Source organism: Megascapheus bottae, chromosome 15 (assembly GCF_031878675.1).
Source record: "Megascapheus bottae isolate mThoBot1 chromosome 15, mThoBot2.hap1, whole genome shotgun sequence".
In the NCBI taxonomy this organism is placed as follows: domain Eukaryota; kingdom Metazoa; phylum Chordata; class Mammalia; order Rodentia; family Geomyidae; genus Megascapheus; species Megascapheus bottae.
The window spans coordinates 29,696,286-29,714,514 of record NC_143523.1 but is presented as its reverse complement, the minus strand read 5'-3'; the positions used below and the strand labels follow the sequence as shown (position 1 = coordinate 29,714,514).

The window sequence follows — 18,229 nt, the reverse complement described above, 5'->3', positions numbered from 1 at the left end:
TGTGTATAAATACCACATCTTGTTGATCCAGTCATCTCAGTGGCATCTGGGTTGGTTCCATATCTTTGCTATGGTAAATAGTGCTGCAAAGTATACCATTGTTCTAGTGGATTTAGTATATCCTGTTTCTGGGCAATTGGGTAAATGCCAAGTAGTGGAATTGCTGGATCATAGAGGAGCTCTATGTTTAGTGTTCTGAGGAACTGCCACACTGCTTTCCAGAGTAGTTGAATGAGTTTATATTTCCACCAACAGTGTAGTAGTGATCCCTCCTAGCCACATCCCCACCAGCATTTGTTAATATAAGATTTTTTGATAATGGCCATTCTACCTGGAGTGAGGTGGAATCTTAGCGTTGTATTGATTTGCTTTTTTTTTTTTTTTTTTTTTTTTGCCAGTCCTGGGCTTAGGCTCAGGGCATGAATTTGTTGTGTTTCTGGGTCTTTATTAAGAAAGTTTCAACCTCTTCCAAGGAGTCCTAGTGTATCTCCTATTCCTTCTTGTAAAGTTTTCAGTGAATCTGCTTTTACCTTGAGATCTTGATCTACTTGGAGTTAATCCTGGTGCAAGGTGACATAGAAGGATCCAACTTTAGTTCTTTGCAGGTGCTTAACCAGTTCTGCCAGCACCACTTGTTAAAGAGGCTGTTTTTCGGCTTGGAGTTTCACCTAGTGGTAGAGTGCTTGCCTAGCATGCACGAAGATCTGGGTTTGATTCCTCCACACCACATATATAGAAAAAAGCCAGAAGTGTTGCTGAGGCTCAAGTGGTAGAGCTCTAGCCTTGAGAAAGCCCAAGTACAGTGCCCAGGCCCTGAGTTCAAGGCCCAGTACTGGCAAATAAATAAATAAAGAGGTTAGAAAAGAGGCTGTTTTTCTTCCATTCTATTTTTTTTGGCTCCCTTATCAAAGATTAGGTGGCTATAGGTCTGTGGGTTGATTTCTGGGTCTTCAGTACTATTCCATTGATCCCAGGCCTGTTCTTGTGCCAGTACCAAGCTGTTTGGGTTACTACAGCTCTGTAATAGAGTCTAAAATGTGGTATTGAAATTCCTCCTGTGCTGTTTTTGCTATATGGGGTCTTTTAGTATTCCTTAAAGAATGACATTGGGATATTGATTTGTGTTGCATTGACTTTGTAGATAGCCCTTGACAAGATTGCCATTTTCACAATGTTAATTCCGAGGTGTGGAAATATTTTAGATATGTAAGATATGCAAGTATTTTATAAACTGTCATCGGTAATTTAGATTGTTTCAGTGCATATTATGCTGTGTTTTATTGTTGTTTTCCTCCCCCCTTTTTTGTGTGTGTGTGTTGGGGGCGGGTGTCCCTGAGCTCTTTGGCTCTAGGCTGCTGTCCTACTTCTGGGCCTGAGTGTTGTCCCTGAGCTCTTCAGCTCAGAGCTACTACCCTACCCTGGAGCCAAGCCCCACTTGCCATATTTTTTTTTTTTTTTCTTGAGGTTAATTGTAGATAGTAGTCTCTGGTTCTTTTATGCCTGGGCTAACTTTGAACCTTGATCCCCAGATCTCAGCCTCCAGAGTAGCTAGGATTACAGGCATGAGCCACCATGACCAGTTGTGTTTCTCTTTTTTAAGAAAAATATTTAACCTATTATTTGCATTATCTCTCCTTATTTTATATTGGACAGTTAAAGTCCTTTTGGTCATAGAATCAGCATCACACTTCCCTCTGTAATGAGGAATAAAAATTCTGTTTTCTATAGTAAAAGTAATGTATAGGAATTAAATTGAGCACAGAAAATGTTAGAAATAAAAAAGTAAAAGTTGGGCTCATGGTTTGGCCTAGTAGTAGAGTGCTTGCCTAGCATACATGAAGACCCAGGTTTGATTCTGCGGTACCACATATGTAAGAAAAGCCAGAGGTGGTGCTGTGGATCAAGTGGTAGAACACTAGCCTTGAGAAAGCCCAAGGACAGTGCTCAGGCCCTGAGTTCAAGCCCCAGAACTGGGGAAAAAGAAAGGAAGTTTCTTAAACTTAAGTGGCTTCCTAAATGAAAACCAATTATTAACAGAAAACTACCATTAACCACCATTAATATTTCAAACTTTTATTTGTGTAGCTTTTTTATTGTATTTTATTACAGGATAATGTGTAGAGAGGGGTTACAGTTCCATTTGTCAGGTAATGTGTGCATTACTTGATACCTCTTCTCATGTTTTGTCCCCCTTTCCCTCCCCCCTGTATAGTATTTTGTATAACCATTTGTATAATATATTCTACAAATGTATCACATATTTATTTTGTAAACTCAAATGTTTAATAATAAGAGAATAATAAATTATTTCACGTCTGTTCAGTTACATAGCCATTATACATTTGCAAAATAACGTAAGTGTAGAGAAAAGAATAAAACTGAAATGTATGTACATACTTACTAATTATCTCTGATTTGCAAGGATTATTATATATAATGGCATTTTTATTACTTTCTCACATTTGTTACTGAAATTTAGGAAAACGTTGATAAACATACCATGTTGTAATGATACAAATTTGCAATTTGCATATATATTTGTGGTACATATAATGTGTGTGTGTGTCTGTCTGTCTGTGTGAGAGAGACAGAGACTAGAGCTTGATCTTGGGGCTTTGTGCTTACTCAGCAAGCTCTACCATTTGGGCCATATCTTCACCCCAGTGGGTAACTTACTCGGATAACCTTCAAATATTTTTAAACCTTAAAAAAATCTTCTTTTTTTTTTTTAAGGTCACTGTGCATAATGACAGCTATGATAATCTTTCTGGTAAGACTTTCTTTCTTACTCAGTTTGTTGATAAAGAGAGTGCATTTGTAAACTTTATCTTTAAATTTCCCCTAGTGGTATAACTTGTATTTTCAGGGACAGGGGACTTTAATTCAGGTCCTTCCTTTCTAGACAGGTAATCTATCACTCAAGCCACAGACTCCCAGTCCATAACTTAAATTTCTAAAGTGACATATTATCTGGGTAATAATAAAATAACTGTGAATTATCAGTATCTGTAAAGTTTCATTTCAATTAAATTTCACAGATTACCTTTTCACAAGTTATAACTTCTGTGCTAAATTCAAGAGATCTTCTTTTCTTCTTTGTCCTTTACATTTAACTTATATTTGACTCATTAATATAGCTTCCAAAAGAAAGGAAGGATAAGAAACAAAGTCAGCCAGGAGTGTGGCCTAGTGGTAGAGTGCTCACCTACGATTCACGAACCCCTGGGTTCGATTCCTTAATACCACATTCACAGAAAAAGCCAGAGTGGTGCTGTGGCTCAAGTGGCAGAGGGCTAGCCTTGAATAAAAAAAAATTGTCCTAGGACAGTGCCCAGGCCTGAGTTCACGCCTCAGGCATAAAAAAGAAGAAGAAGCAAAGCTTGCTGTGGTTACAAATCCTATTTACTTCTAACTTCTTTCCAAAGAGTGTTTAAATTTAGAGATAGGAACATCTGGGCCTTGGGGCCTTATTAAGGCCAATAAATTTATTTGGTATATAAACAGTCTTATCTTTCTCATAAGCTTCTGATCAGCTGCCCACTGCCATCCATTTGTATTGATAATTTTGTATGGCCTGAGAATGATATAAGATCTGTAAATGACCTTTTGATATGACAAGGTTCCTCATTTCAGAGTAGTCAAAAGATTAACAATAGTGAGATTTTCAGATCTATGAGTCTTGATATGAACTTTGTCATTTGTTAATCGCTTAATGTTATGCTTATGCTTTTTTTCTATCTCTTTTAAATAGGAAGCTTAATGAACTCGTTGAATATCTCAGAATTTGAAGAATCCATGAAAGATTGTGAACAAACTAGCTTGAATATGGATAATAATATAAAATTTTCTGTATGGGTTTCTTTTTTTGAGATTTACAATGAGTGTATTTATGATTTGTTTGTTCCTTTATCATCTAAATTCCAAAAGAGAAAGATGCTGCGCCTTTCACAAGACATAAAGGGTTATTCTTTTATAAAAGGTACATTAATTTTTTTTAGTTCATTGTTCAGAAAATTTCTTCTACTCTTTCTGATAGCTATAGGAAAGGAAATATACAATTTAAATCCTTTATACCTCTTATTAAAATAAGTTTCTGTTCTGGAAGTATTTTATTTTTCCCTCCCACCTGGTACTTGAACTCTGGGCCTGGACGTTGACCCTGAGCTCTTCAGCTCAAGGCTCCCGCCCTACCCCTTGAGCCACAGTGCCACTTCCAGTTTTCTGGTGATTAATTAGAGATCAGAGTCTCATGGACTTTATAGTGCCTGGGTTGGCTTTGAACCGTGATCCTCAAATCTCAGCCTCCTGAGTAGCTAGGATTATAGGTGTGCCCAGCTAGGACGTTTGTTTTGACATGTATATTACATTTGCACATAAAAGGATTAGGGGAAGCATAGCCTAGTGGTAAAGTGCTTGCCTAGCATGCGCAAAACCCTGGTTTTGATTCCTTGGTACCACATACACAGAAAAAGCCAGAAATGGTGCTGTGGCTCATGTGGCAGAGCACTAGCCTTGAGCAAAAAGTTTCCAAGGATAGTGTCCAGGACCTGAGTTCAAGCTCCAAGACTGGCAAAAAATAAAAAATAAAAGGACCTAATTTATTACTGTGCTTGCCTAAGTGTCATTAGTAGATTACTGGTAGTGAAAAGCTGAGTTTTTAAATATATTCAATATAACATATATTGAATAGTGTCAACATTTTTAGACTGAAATGTTTTACTATAATGGTATATTTCTTATTTATTAAGACAATTACAGTAGGAAATATATATGCATGTGGTATGTACATGTATAACTGTTAGAACCCAACCATTTAATTATATCTGCCCTTTTTTTTTTAAGACATTTGTGCAGAATGCTAGTTATAACCAACTTTGCTTTTATGGTTCAATAATGAGTGTATGTATTAATGAAATTCATTAGTAAAATCTCATATCTAGATAACTTTGTATTGTATTTTTCCTCTTCTGATTGTCTAGTAAATATTTTTCCTTTTTTTTTTCTTTCCACTTCTCCAGTACTAGGGTTTGAATGCAAGGCTTTGTGCTTGATAGCCTGGTACCGTACCACTTGAGCCATGCCTCCAGCTTCAATACTATTTTTTGTTGGTCAGTTTGGAGATGGAGTCCACCAAACTTTACTGCCCAGGCTAGCTTAGAATCTATTCTCCAGATCTCAGCCTCTGAGTAGCTAAGATTATAGGCATGGGACCCTGGCTTTTTTTAAGAGGTTCTCATTTTCTCTTCAGCATTCTGGTGAAGTATATGTATGTTATATGTTTGCATAACTTAAATACTAAACATTATAATCCCTTCTGTTACTCTTCTTTATGAGAGTGGATAGCCTGCTTAGTTGACTCTACCTTGTAGTGTGTTGTGAAAAGGAAGATGTTAGTATATGAGGTTATTATATGTTACTGGGAAAGTAAAGACTGTGTATTCAAAGATTATATTACATAATAAACTTACATTTTGTAAACTTATGTATCCTGTTTATTTTTTAAAGATCTACAGTGGGTTCAAGTATCTGATTCCAAGGAAGCATATAGACTTTTAAAGTTAGGAATAAAGCACCAGAGTGTTGCCTTCACCAAACTGAACAATGCTTCTAGTAGAAGGTAAGACATAAACGCTGTGCAATACTCTTGTAGTACCTATAGTCTTCTATACTAATTTAAATACAACTCATTTTAAAGTGAATCTTAAAAGGTCTTTAATCTTTTTTTTTTTTAAGATTTTATTAACATTGATTTTTACATCATATTTCAAATGTTATGTTTAACAAGCAAGTATTCAAGAAGGGAATCTGTATAGAATCACTGGCACGTAGATTTTAGAACATAATTAAAATTAAGCTGAGAGGTTTATATGTCAGAGATACATATCAATCTGTATACTATAACATGTTTATAGAGTATATATCTCATATATTTTTATGTCTATGTGGTTATGTTTATATCTCCAAGACCATGTCCATAACCTTGGGTACCCAAATATTGAGTCATTGCTCTTGTATTGTTTGGATCTAATATCCACATATTAAGGATACCATGCACCTTTAGTTCCTTTTGTCTTGACTTATCTCACTCAACATGATTTTCTCTAATTTCATCCACTTCCCAGTGAATTCCATTATTTTATTTTGTCTGTTGGCTATGTAGAATTCCACTGTATACATATACACCATATTTTTTGTATCCATTCATCTGCAATAGCGCATTTGGGTTGTTCCCATCTCTTGGTTATTGTGAATAAATAGTGCAGATATGAACATGGCGGAGCAGGTGTCCTTATCATATCCTGAGTTATTTATGATGCTCAGGATAGATGCCCAGGAGTGGTATGGCGGAATCGTAGGGAAGGTCTATTTTCAGTTCTTCAAGAAATCTCCAAACTGCCTTCCAGAGTGGCTGAACTGGTTTACATTCTCACCAGCAGTACAGTAGGGTTTCTCTTTCTCCATAACCCCACCAGCATTTGTTGTTGTCTGATTTCAGAATGTTGGCCATTCTAATTTGGGGCAAGGGTCTTTAATCTTAAAAGATCTTTACAATGTCTTTGATAGGCTAAATGAGCTCACAGCCATAAAATTCTATAGATTAAAGAGTACTAAATATGTAATATTATCAGTGCTATCTGTATATATCTCTCGGCCCCCAGTGTTACTGAGGATTGAACTCAGGTCTTTATCCTTGGTAGACATGTGCTCACCATTTGACTGATCAGGCACTTTTTTCCCTTTTAGTTATTTTTCACATAGGGTCTTACACTTTTTTTGTGAGGCCAGTCTTTCACAACAATCTTCTTGCCAAGGAGCTGAAATTATAGTGGGTGCCAACCACCATGTTTGGCTTATCTGTTGAGATGAGAGTCTTGCTAACTTTTGCCTTGACAAGCCTCAGATGGATCCTCCAGATCTTTGCGTTTGTGATAGATAGGATTCGGAATGATCTTACCAGTGGATTCATTGATTTTCTTTATTTTAGTGTCTTGACTCATTTTTGGATTTGCTTAGCGTAATGGCCTTTTCTCACTGTCTTCCCCCCCTCCCCGCAATGCACACAGTTTATTCATAATCTCAAGGAATTAAGGAAGGATGTTTTGATGAGAGGGATTTGGGGGATGGAAGACAAAGGGAATAAGGTTCAGCAGTAAAACTTTTTAAATGCTTTCACTGTTTTAAAGTACTGTTTTAATGCTCAATACTCAATTGGACACAGAAAACAACACTGAATTGAACACAGAATGATATATAATCCTAATAATACTATATATAAGCCAATACATGTTTTGCTTTAGGTACAGTCTTCAATGAACATTAGCTATACCTAATGCTATTATGTGTAATAATGCATTGTTTATAAGAAAATTGATTTCATTATCAGAAATTGAAATGTCAAGAGGAGAAGGTGCAGAGGATTTGAGCCAGGAAAAAGATCAGAAATAGTTCTAGCTATTAGTTGGGTACATAGGTGACAGTGGATATGCTGTTGATACATCTGGCAGCATGTTGGAAAATATAGCAATTTGGAGTAGAGCTAATACTACAGTATAAATTAGGTCTATGTAAATGCCTATCTTTCCTATTTATAATACAAAATTAAAAATGGAATTATAACATTTGATCTTTGTGTATTTCTTTTAGTCACAGTGTATTTACTATTAGAATATTACGGATTGAAGATTCTGAAATGCCTCGTGTGATTCGAGTCAGTGAGTAAGTTGAGCACTCTTTAAATTGTAATTATCCCGAATATTTAAAGAATTCTACAATAATTTTTATCTTTTGATTTAGACTGTCTTTATGTGATCTTGCTGGATCTGAACGAAGCATGAAAACACAAAATGAAGGTGAAAGGTTAAGAGAGACTGGAAACATTAACACTTCTTTATTGACGCTGGGAAAATGTATAAATGTTTTAAAGAACAGTGAGAAATCAAAGTAAGTATTACTAACATGATAAGTATTATGATCTTTAAACTTTCAACTTTGCCTAGTTTGCAAGTATGTTTTAAAACACTTATGTAATGACTAGATTATGCTAAAAGTAGTTAGAGGTCTTTCTTAGATTAAAAAAAGTTATTATCTGGATCATATGTCATTCTGTGTTCAATTGAGAATTGAATATTCAGTGTCCAACTGAGTATTAAAACAGTATCTTACAACAGTGAAAGTATTTTAAAAGTTTTACTGCTGAACCTTAATGTCCATGAGACTCTTATCTCTAATTGGCCACCAGAAAACCAGAAGTGGCGCTGTGGCTCAAAGTAGTAGAACACTCCAGCTGAAGAACTCAGGTCTGACAGGGCCCAGGTTCAGAGTTCAAGCCCTACCACCAACTTCCCCCCCCCCCCCAAAAAAAAAATCAGCAACCTGACTTAGTAGATTTATCTGTCTTTTTTTTTTGAGTTACAAATTTGTGCTGGGATTGAATCTAGTGCCAGACACATGCTAGGCAAGCATCTTACCACTGAACAATTTCTGTATCCTCATGAATTTGTTTTTAGCTTACCATATTCAATTTTTTCCATTTTAGATTTCAACAGCATGTTCCTTTCCGGGAAAGTAAACTTACCCATTATTTTCAAAGTTTTTTTAATGGTAAAGGAAAAATATGTATGATTGTCAACATCAGCCAATGTTCCTTTGCCTATGATGAGACACTCAATGTTCTAAAGTTCTCAGCCATTGCACAAAAGGTAAATATATTTAGATTTCTGCATAATTTCTGAAACTTTTATTAGCACATTGTTTTCTGTGAAATCATACGTTTTATATTTAATATTGTAAGACTGAAATAAAATGTAAGCATCTTCCCAAGTAGAAAGAAAGACATGGGAAAGTTAGACACTTTCCCTGAAAAGATTAAAATGACCTTTAGTAATACATGTTAATCAAAAACATGTTACTAATTAATGAGTGTTCTTAGAATGAGTTTCTACTCAGACATTGATCTGGATTGTGATGCTGAATAATCAGAAACCCTTTGCTAGAAGTAATAATGAATACTTAACCTAGGAAGGTAGATAAATCTAGTTAATTTTCATGTAAAAGTAGATTTTTTTTCATGTAATATGGCTAGTTCCTTTTTCTGTGTTTATATGCATAGCTATTAAAGTTGTCATTGAACTACTTTATACAATTATTTGTTAGTAAAAGTTCTTTTTTTTTAAAGTAAGGTAATGAGTACATTTCTTTGGGACTTGAATTTTGAGCTTGAACACTGTCTCTGAGCTCTTCAGCACAAGGCTACTGCCTTACCCCTTGAGCCACATTACCAGTTCCTTTTTCTTTTTTTTTCTTAACTCTCACATTGGATGTTTTAACAGGTTTGTGTTCCAGATATTTTAAATTCTTCTCAGGAAAAATCTTTATTATTCATCAAATCTCAAGATGTATCATTGGACAGTAATTTGGATAATAAAATTCTGAATATAAAAAGGAATACCATTTCATGGGAAAATAGTCTAGAGGATCTGGTGGAAGATGAAGATTTGGTTGAAGATCTAAAAAAATCTAAAGATGAACTAAATGTGGAAAAGGAACTTTCTGATGAAGATTTAGATAAAACATTAGAGGAAAATAAGACTTCTACTAGCAATCAAGAGAGCAGAGTATGTATTTACATCTCATACTTGGATTGTTTTGTTAAAGCTGGGCTTAACCATTATTAAGAACTTAGAGCTAGACTAGGCATGTCTGTAATCCTAGCTATTCAGGAGGCTGAGATCTGAGGATTGTGGTTAAAAGCCAGCCCAGGCACTAAAGACCTGACTGGGACTCTTATCTCCATCTAATCTGTAGAGAATCAAGTAGGGCTGTGGCTCAAGGGGTAGGGCGGTAGCCTTGAGCTGAAGAGCTCAGGGACAATGCCTAGGCCCAGAGTTCAAGCCCCCAACCCATAAAAACAACAACAACAATTATTTGACATGGCATCTTTTTTTTTTTTTTTTTTTTTTGAGGAAAAATGTTTTTGAAACTGTTGTTAGCAGTTTTTCTGCCCTATACAGCTTGAGCTTGCAATTTTGACAGGACATTTTAAAGCTCAACCTTAGCACAGTTAACATGGACTGGTCCTTACCTTCCCCACTTATGAAGTGTGAGTGCGCCAAGTTCATAGAAGTTTGTATAGATGAACTAAAATCAAGTGTGAAACTCTTCAAAGTAGTTCTTATGAGATAATAGATACTTGGGTTTTACCTTACTTTTTTCCCTTAGTTCAACTAGACAGCAGAGCATTTACGTTGCATAATTCTGTTTCTCTTAAAAGTTTTTTTTCCATTTATCTGTTTCTAAAGTATGGTAAGTTTACAGTAGTGAGTTCCTGCAAATAAACAGTTTTCAGTGAGAATATTATTACTATTCTAAACTATGCATATGCCTATTTATAATTCTTAGGGTGTACTTATTTTCTAAGATTTGTAATATTTACATGTTTTAGAAACTGTTGGATTTAATAGAAGACTTGAAAAAAAAGCTAATAAATGAAAAAAAGGAAAAATTAACATTGGAACTTAAAATTCGAGAAGAAGTCACACAGGAATTCACTCAATATTGGGCTCAACGGGAGGCTGATTTTAAGTAAGTTTTCTTTCATATTCTTGGAAAAATAAATTAACTTTATTTTTAAATCTTTATTTCTTGTTTTTCATTAAGTGGCTTCTGAATTCTGATGTCTTACTATATAAATTTGCAAATATACTATTCACACACATTTTTTGCCCTTTTTTTGCCCCCCTTTTTTTTCTGGTCCATTGCAGGGCTTGAACTCTGGGCTTGGGCACTGTCCCTGAGCTCTTCAGCTAAAGGCTAGTGATTGTCCACTTGAGCCACAGCACCACTTCTGGTTTTCTGGTGGTTTATTGGGCATAAGAGTCTCACAGACTTTTGTGCTTGGGCTGGCTTTGAACCGTGATCCTCAGCTCTCAGCCTCCTGAGTAGCTAGGATTACAGGAGTGAGCCACTAGCACCCAGCTTTGCTTTTAATCTATAATATGTTTATCTTAGGGATTTAAATTGAAAAAAATGCCTTTTCATTTTTTAATGTAATTATTTGTGGTTTTAAGGGAAACACTCCTTCACGAACGAGAGCTATTAGAAGAAAATGCTGAATGTCGTTTAGCAATCTTCAAGGATTTGGTTGGTAAATGTAACACTCAAGATGAACCAGCAAATGGAGTTTGTTCTGTGAAAGTCAAAACTGAAGTACGTTTGTTGAAACATTTAAAGATTTCAGAGAGGTTTTGGTCCAGAATTTAATGTACCACATTAATGATGGCTAATATTAATGTAGTTTTAGTTTAGAGTTTAAGCAATATTTAATGTGTTGCTTTAATTAGGCATACTTTACAGAAGTATTCAAAACAAGTTGATCTTCTGTTTTTATTTCTTTGTGTGCGTGTGTGTGTGTGTGTTTTAGTTTGGATCTTGATACGTGGTTTGGGCTGATACCAAATTCTCAGTCCTCTGGAGTGGTAGGAGTACAGACCTGGTTCCCAGGCCTATAGACTGCCATGCCACATACCAGCAGTAGATGTATACCTTTTCGATTTGGAGATTTGTGTGTCTATTGTATTTAGATTCTGTTGGCTACTTCTTTTTAAACATTTTATTAGCATATGTTAGTTTTACAAAGGGGTTTCCTGTGACATTTCCACACAGGTATACAATGTGCCCCAGCCATCTGTCTTACTACCCTAATCCCGCCTTAAAACGATTGCCATAGGTTTGATTTTTATTTTCATATATGCAAATAAATTGTTGACCATATTAATCCTCATACGTAGCTCTTCCCTTTCCCTCTGGTGTTTCTCTTCCCTCAGTAGAGCCTGTTTTATTTTCTGTCGTGTGTGTGTGTGTATTTGTTTATTACTTGCATAGAAAGTTTCACTATGGTATTTCAAATGCACATTTCTTATGTTTTGCTCAGAATAATCCTCTGTATTGCTTTCTTGGTATTTCTCATGTCACTGTATTGATTGTTGGTAGAGTCCTTTCTGTCTGATTATGGAATATCACTCAGATTTTAAAAATTGTATATTAAAAAGAAAGGATGAAAGGAATTCTGCAAGGGATTTTAACCTAATATTCTAATTAAAACAATATATATTTTATAAGAATTGCTCTTGCTGAAAAGCTATTATACTATACCTATTTTAGCTTTTTCATTGGGAAGGAGTTTCCTTTTATAGCCTAAACTGGTCTTGCCCTCACTTATTGTATGTTTTTGTGAAGAAATATGCTTTGTGTTCCATTTAATAGAATATTAATTAGTGGAACATAAATTTTTCTTAATTGGAGTTGCTCTATTTACATTATCTTAAAGAATTTCAGCTTATGAATTTTTTGCTGTTTTTTAAAACTGTCTAAACTAGGTAGTAACACATTTAATGTTGAAATCTGCATTATTTTTAGACATGGTTTTTGCTGTTTTTAGGAAACACATAATTATGTAGGATTTGAAGATATTATTGATTCTCTTCAAGATGATGTCTCTGGTATTAAGAAACAGGCTGAAATTGCTTACTTACACATTACATCTCTTGCTGATCCCCAGGAAGCTATTGCTTGCTTGCAACTAAATTTTAATCAAGTAAAAGATGAACTAGCTAGAACCAAAGAAGAATTAATCAATACCAGAGAGGAGTTAAAAAAAAGAGAAAATGGTAAGTGGATATATTTTACTCATATTGAGATGAGTACAAGAGGTTTATAACTTATTGACTAAGCTCGCCAGAGAATTCTTTGATCCATTCTAATCCATATAGATCCATAACCAAATCCATACCATTTGTTTTTACTGTAATTAATAAAATATTTTCTACCTTTATTTTTAGACCAGTATTACTAGAAAAAGGAAAAAGAAGTAACAAAACTATGTATTAACTTTATAAGTTAGTACATAGGGACTTGTAAAAAACATTTTTTTTTTTAATGAAATCTCATGGTGTAAAAGCTTCTGCTATGTACTAAAAGTTTAAGCAACTGTTGAGCTGTATTACTAGAAAAAGGAAAAAGAAGTAACAAAACTATGTATTAACTTTATAAGTTAGTACATAGGGACTTGTAAAAAATATTATTTTTTTTAATGAAATCTCATGGTGCAAAAGCTTCTGCTATGTACTTAAAAGTTTAAACAACTGTTGAATGGTTTAAAATAGGTTGAGGTTACATTTTATCTCTGGGATTTAATGAGAAATTTGTCATATGTGTGCCCTGCAAATATATGTATTTATGTGTATATATGTATACACAAATACACGTGTCCATATACATATACATACGTAAATATGATTGTGGTGTCTGGGTTCTTAAGAGAAATGAAATTCACTAGCCTTTTTTATGTGAAAAAAATATATAGGTAGAAAATACCAAATTATTGAATGTAGGTATTATGTAGTTAACATACTAGAAAGGTAGTAGATACGTTATGTCATTCAATTTCTTCCTGAGATTTAAAAATAGTTCTCTGAAACATCACTGTAATTAAATTAGCAAATGAGTGTTGGAATGATTATTGTACCTTTTAAGTGCTGTCATTTCTTTCTTGAATGTAATGTATAGCTATTCAGTGATCTGTTTTCTTTAGATACTTTGATATTTCTTTATTCTCTTCATCTTTGCAGAATTGGATTCATTGATTCAAGAACAAAAGACATTTAATAAGGTACTATAAGCTTTATTTATTTTGTCTTGATAGGCAACGTAGGTAGACAAAGTGCCATGAATTATGACTATGTACTTTAAAAATTTTACATAAATATATATGTCCTTTTACCTTTATACATTTTTTTTTGTAGATGGTCAGTGAAAGTTTTCTTCAAATTTTCCCTAGCCATGTCTAATACATAACACACACACACACACGCTGTGCAAGTGCAGAGTGACCTTTTTGAAAAAGCTTACCTAAATAGGTCTTGTTTTCTTTTCCAGATAATTTTGTAAATGATCCTATTTATCAGATGTATCTTTTTTTTGTTTTTTGTTTTTTTTTACAAGATTTGTAGTGTTGATTAGGTATAATTAATAGAGTATAGCACTTGAACAAAGTCAACTTCTGGAAAATATGCAGAATCTTAGTAATTTTAGGTAATGACATTTATAGATCTGGAAATGAAATTGTAGTTATACATAGAGATGAAGTGAGTTAACTTTAGCATCTAATATTTAAACAAGTAGCCAAAATAGCTTTGGAAATACTTCTTAAAGCATGTTTTCTTTTTGTTTTGTTTGCGATGGTTTCTCTCTGTGTTGTCCAGTTTGATATCAGACTTATGGACTCAGTCCTGTCACCTTGGTCTCCTAAATACCTGGAAGTATAGGCTGTTAACATCAAGACTGCTCAGAATGCATTCTGAATGTGACTTTAGGGCTAAAGATGAAGTTACTCCCAAATATTACTCATTTGTCAGACCCATTAGTTATTTTAAGAAATAATTTAGAGAAGTTTCAACAAGTTTGAAACTGTATCTTTTTTTCCTTGAGAGGTGATCTTTGGAGCTTAAAAATTTTCTGTATCAAATTAATCTTTATTTTATTTTAGGATGAGGCTAGTACATCTTCTTTAATCAACATGAGATTATCTTGTGATGAAATAGTGGAAATGACTAACAGCAGTAAAACCAAAATCTATTCAGGAAGAAAAAGATTAAATGACAACGAATTTCAAGAAGATGAGCCATCAGCAAAGAAAGGTATTACTTATAATTATTAATATTGTAATTATATTTAATATCATTACTTATGATTGTTTCCAGCAGCAATCTTTTAAAAAAAACTACTTCCTAAACCATTAGATTAAAAAAAAAAGATTATAATGTAAGAGGAAAATCCTAATATTGTACATTTTTTTTGCCAGTCCTGGGCTTGAGCTTAGGGCCTGAGCACTGTCCTTGGACTTTCTCAAGGATAGAGCTCTACCACTTGATCCTCAGCACCACTTTCAGCTTTTTTCTATGTATGTGGGACCGAGGAATCGAACCTGGGTCTTTATGCATGCTAGGCAAGCACTCTACCACTAAGCTAAACTCCCAGCCCCGTAAAATTTTTTATTAACATGTCTGATCGGTAGGTGTACTTAATGACCATTTAATTGAAATAGGTAAGCTTTTAGACATTATGCTTTTAATACCTTCTTTGGTATACCTCTGTTTTCACTCTGTTTTTTTCTTTTCCTTCAAATTTAAACTCAGGGACTTGTACTTTCTGTTGGCTTTTTCACTCAAGGATGATGCTCTAACACTTGAGCCACATCTCCACTTCTAGTTTTTGTGCCAGTTAATTGGAAATAAGACTCTCATGGACTTGTATGCTCAAACTGACTTCAAACTTGAGTCTTCAGGTGTCATCTTCCCTAGTAACTTGAAATTCAGGCTTTAACTACCACTCTGTGCTTTTAAGAATTAAAAATAGCTTTCATGCCAGGGATCATAGTGATTCATAGTATCTGTTACTCAGAAAACTGAAATCTGGGGATGATAGTATAGAGGCAGCCTGGGAAGAATAACTAAAAGCTTTATTTTCATATGTTTAAAGACTTGTACTTATTTTATTGAGGCTTGTGTGATCAATAAAAATTTTCTTAATTTTAAAGGAGCTATAGTTTGTTCAAGTTCCAGTGAAGAAAAAAAGAAAAGTGACAAAACTGAACAGATTATTTCAGAAGATGGGGAAGAAAATAGATTTTTACAAGAAAGTAATGAAGAGCTGAGAGCACTTTTCAGTGTTCAGAACGAACTTAAAAATGAGAAGGAACAAAATACACAATTAAGTAAGCAAATTGCTAGTTTGCAGGAAGAGCTTTCTTTTTCTAAACAGGAGAGCTTAACCTTAAGGATGCAAATAGAGCAAATTCAGTCAAATCATGATAGTACAGTTGCTGAATTACATGCACAGAAAGGTATAAAGCAAGAACAGGAGGACAAGATTATGAAATTGTCAAAGGAGATAGAAACTGCTAAAAGATGTATTAGGAACAATGTTTCACAAATAAAAATAATGCAAGCAAAAATAGATGAACTACATTCACTTGATTCAGTTTCTCAGACCTCAAATATTGACTTACTCAATCTGTGGGATTTGTCAAAGAGTTCTCAGGAGGCTCATTTATCAAATACACAGTCACACTTTTCAGATAACCATATTAAAGACTGTCCTATTCAAGAACTCAGTAGGGAAAGCTCTTTCTACTCTAGTATTGAAGCCATCTGGGAAGAATGTAGAGAGATTGTGAAGGCTTCCTCCAAAAAAAGTCATCAGATCCAAGAACTAGAACAACACATTGAAAAACTACAGGCAGAAGTAAAAGGATATAAGGATGAAAACAATGAACTAAAAATAAAGGAGAGGGAAGATAAGAATAAAGATGATCTCCTAAAAGAAAGAGAAAATCTTATACAACAACTGAAAGATGAACTTCAAGAAAAACATGACAGTCTCGATGCTCAAGAACAGCATATACTTGAAGGAAAAAGAGCACTTTCTGAACTTACACAAGGTATTACTAGCTATAAATTGAAAATAAAGGAATTAGAAACAGTCCTAGAGACACAGAAAGTTGAATGTAGGCATTTAGCCAAGTTACAGCAAGATATTTTGGAAAAAGAATCTATCATCTTAAAGCTAGAAGGGGATCTGGCAGAATTTCAAACAAACCTTCAGGATTCAATCAAAAACACCGAAGATTTAAGCGAAAAGGAAGTAAAGTTGAAAGAAGAAATTGTACAGTTAACAAATAATTTGCAAGAAATGAAGCATTTACTTCAATTAAGGGAAGATGAAAAGGAAAACAACAGGCAGAAAACAGAAAAGTAAGCTAAACTTTACTTTGCTATTTTTTTCATTAGCTTTCATAACAATCTGGTAAAATATATCATGAATGAGTGAAGAATTTGAACCTCACTCACATGAACCGTTAGAAGGAGGTTTTATAGACAAGTGTGCTTATACAAATGTCATGAAATCCTCTAGAGATCACTTACTTGTCATTTGTTTATTCCACATTTATGAATAGGCATGATGACTTTATGAAGATTGGTAAGAGTTCATTCAATGATCCTAAGTGGCTAATCACTATAAGAAAGTGTTAACATTTTTTTTAGATTGAAAGAAGAACTTGCTGCAAGCTGTGTTCTGTCTCAGAATCTCAAAGTAGATCTTCAGAGAAAGGAAGAAGATTATGCTGAACTAAAGGAGAAACTGGTTGATGCCAAAAAGCAGATTGAACAAGTACAGAAAGAGGCAAGTTATTTCAAAAGCTATTTGGCCAATTAAATATTATATATAAAGATAGTTTCCTTTTCTATTGTTTATATACTATTATAGTTTCAAATAGAAAACTTTACAAGTTCAGAGTTTTTCTTAAAATGACAAGTTATTTTACAAAAGAAATTTTAGCTACCTTAAACGAATTGAAGACCAACAATAAAAAACACATGCTTTATATAGGTTTAGAATCTCTTCTCTAAGTGATTGCTAAAAAAAATAAAGAGTAGTTTTTGTTTATTGTTACTACTTTGGGTCATATGCAGTCTGGCTTTTATAGCACATTTTTATTGTGATTTAGTGTAAAAATGGGGAATTATATGTTTTCAGATTCAAGTTTTACAAAGATAAAGGGACAAAAAAATAATTTCTACTCTTAGCCATCAAATGCCAAAGGCATCACCTCTTGACAATTATTTTCTTTTCTATAGAAAGTAAACACTTTTTAACTCAATTGTATAAATTTTAATAATATCTAATTTTTTCCAGTGTTTTTAAAGGGAATCAGTCTTTGCACAAGTAGCAAGTAATTTTAAACAACAAAAAGCAGTTAGGAAAACGTTTGATTTTCTTTATAAACATTGCTTTGTAGGTATCTATAATGCGTGAAGAGGAGAAGTTACAGAGAATTAAGATTAATGAGTTGGAAAAAAAGAAAAACCAGTATTCACAAGAAATAGATATGAAACAACGAACTATTCAACAACTTAAGGTAACTTTGGTTTTTAGTAATAGCAACAACATTAAAAAATAAGTCTAAGTGACTCCTAATAAAGAGGAAGTTAAAAAAATTAGTAACTTAGCTGGATGCCAGTGGCTCACACCTGGAATCCTACCTACTCAGGAAATTGAGATCTGAGGATCACAGTTCAAAGCCAGCCGGGAAGAAAGTTGGTGAGACTCTTATTTCAAATTAATCACTGGAAAACTGGAAGTCATACTGTGGCTCTAAATGGTAGAGCACTAA

At 34.0% G+C, this 18,229-nt stretch overlaps 1 protein-coding gene across 2 annotated transcripts in view; it reads left to right on the top strand.

Annotated features, from left to right (window-relative positions):
* Positions 1-18,229, top strand: part of Kif20b (kinesin family member 20B) — a 43,257-nt gene that overhangs the window by 8,235 nt on the left and 16,793 nt on the right. The window contains exons 7-21 of one of the 2 annotated variants that reach the window (XM_090346290.1): positions 2,734-2,770; positions 3,752-3,979; positions 5,506-5,617; positions 7,645-7,716; positions 7,795-7,941; positions 8,537-8,699; positions 9,330-9,614; positions 10,442-10,581; positions 11,067-11,205; positions 12,437-12,665; positions 13,626-13,666; positions 14,543-14,693; positions 15,593-16,808; positions 17,100-17,238; positions 17,855-17,974. In XM_090346290.1, the coding sequence (XP_090202416.1) occupies positions 2,734-2,770; positions 3,752-3,979; positions 5,506-5,617; positions 7,645-7,716; positions 7,795-7,941; positions 8,537-8,699; positions 9,330-9,614; positions 10,442-10,581; positions 11,067-11,205; positions 12,437-12,665; positions 13,626-13,666; positions 14,543-14,693; positions 15,593-16,808; positions 17,100-17,238; positions 17,855-17,974 (3,219 nt within the window). The remainder of the gene's footprint in view (positions 1-2,733; positions 2,771-3,751; positions 3,980-5,505; positions 5,618-7,644; positions 7,717-7,794; positions 7,942-8,536; positions 8,700-9,329; positions 9,615-10,441; positions 10,582-11,066; positions 11,206-12,436; positions 12,666-13,625; positions 13,667-14,542; positions 14,694-15,592; positions 16,809-17,099; positions 17,239-17,854; positions 17,975-18,229) is intronic. The other variant, XM_090346291.1, reaches the window with a different exon arrangement.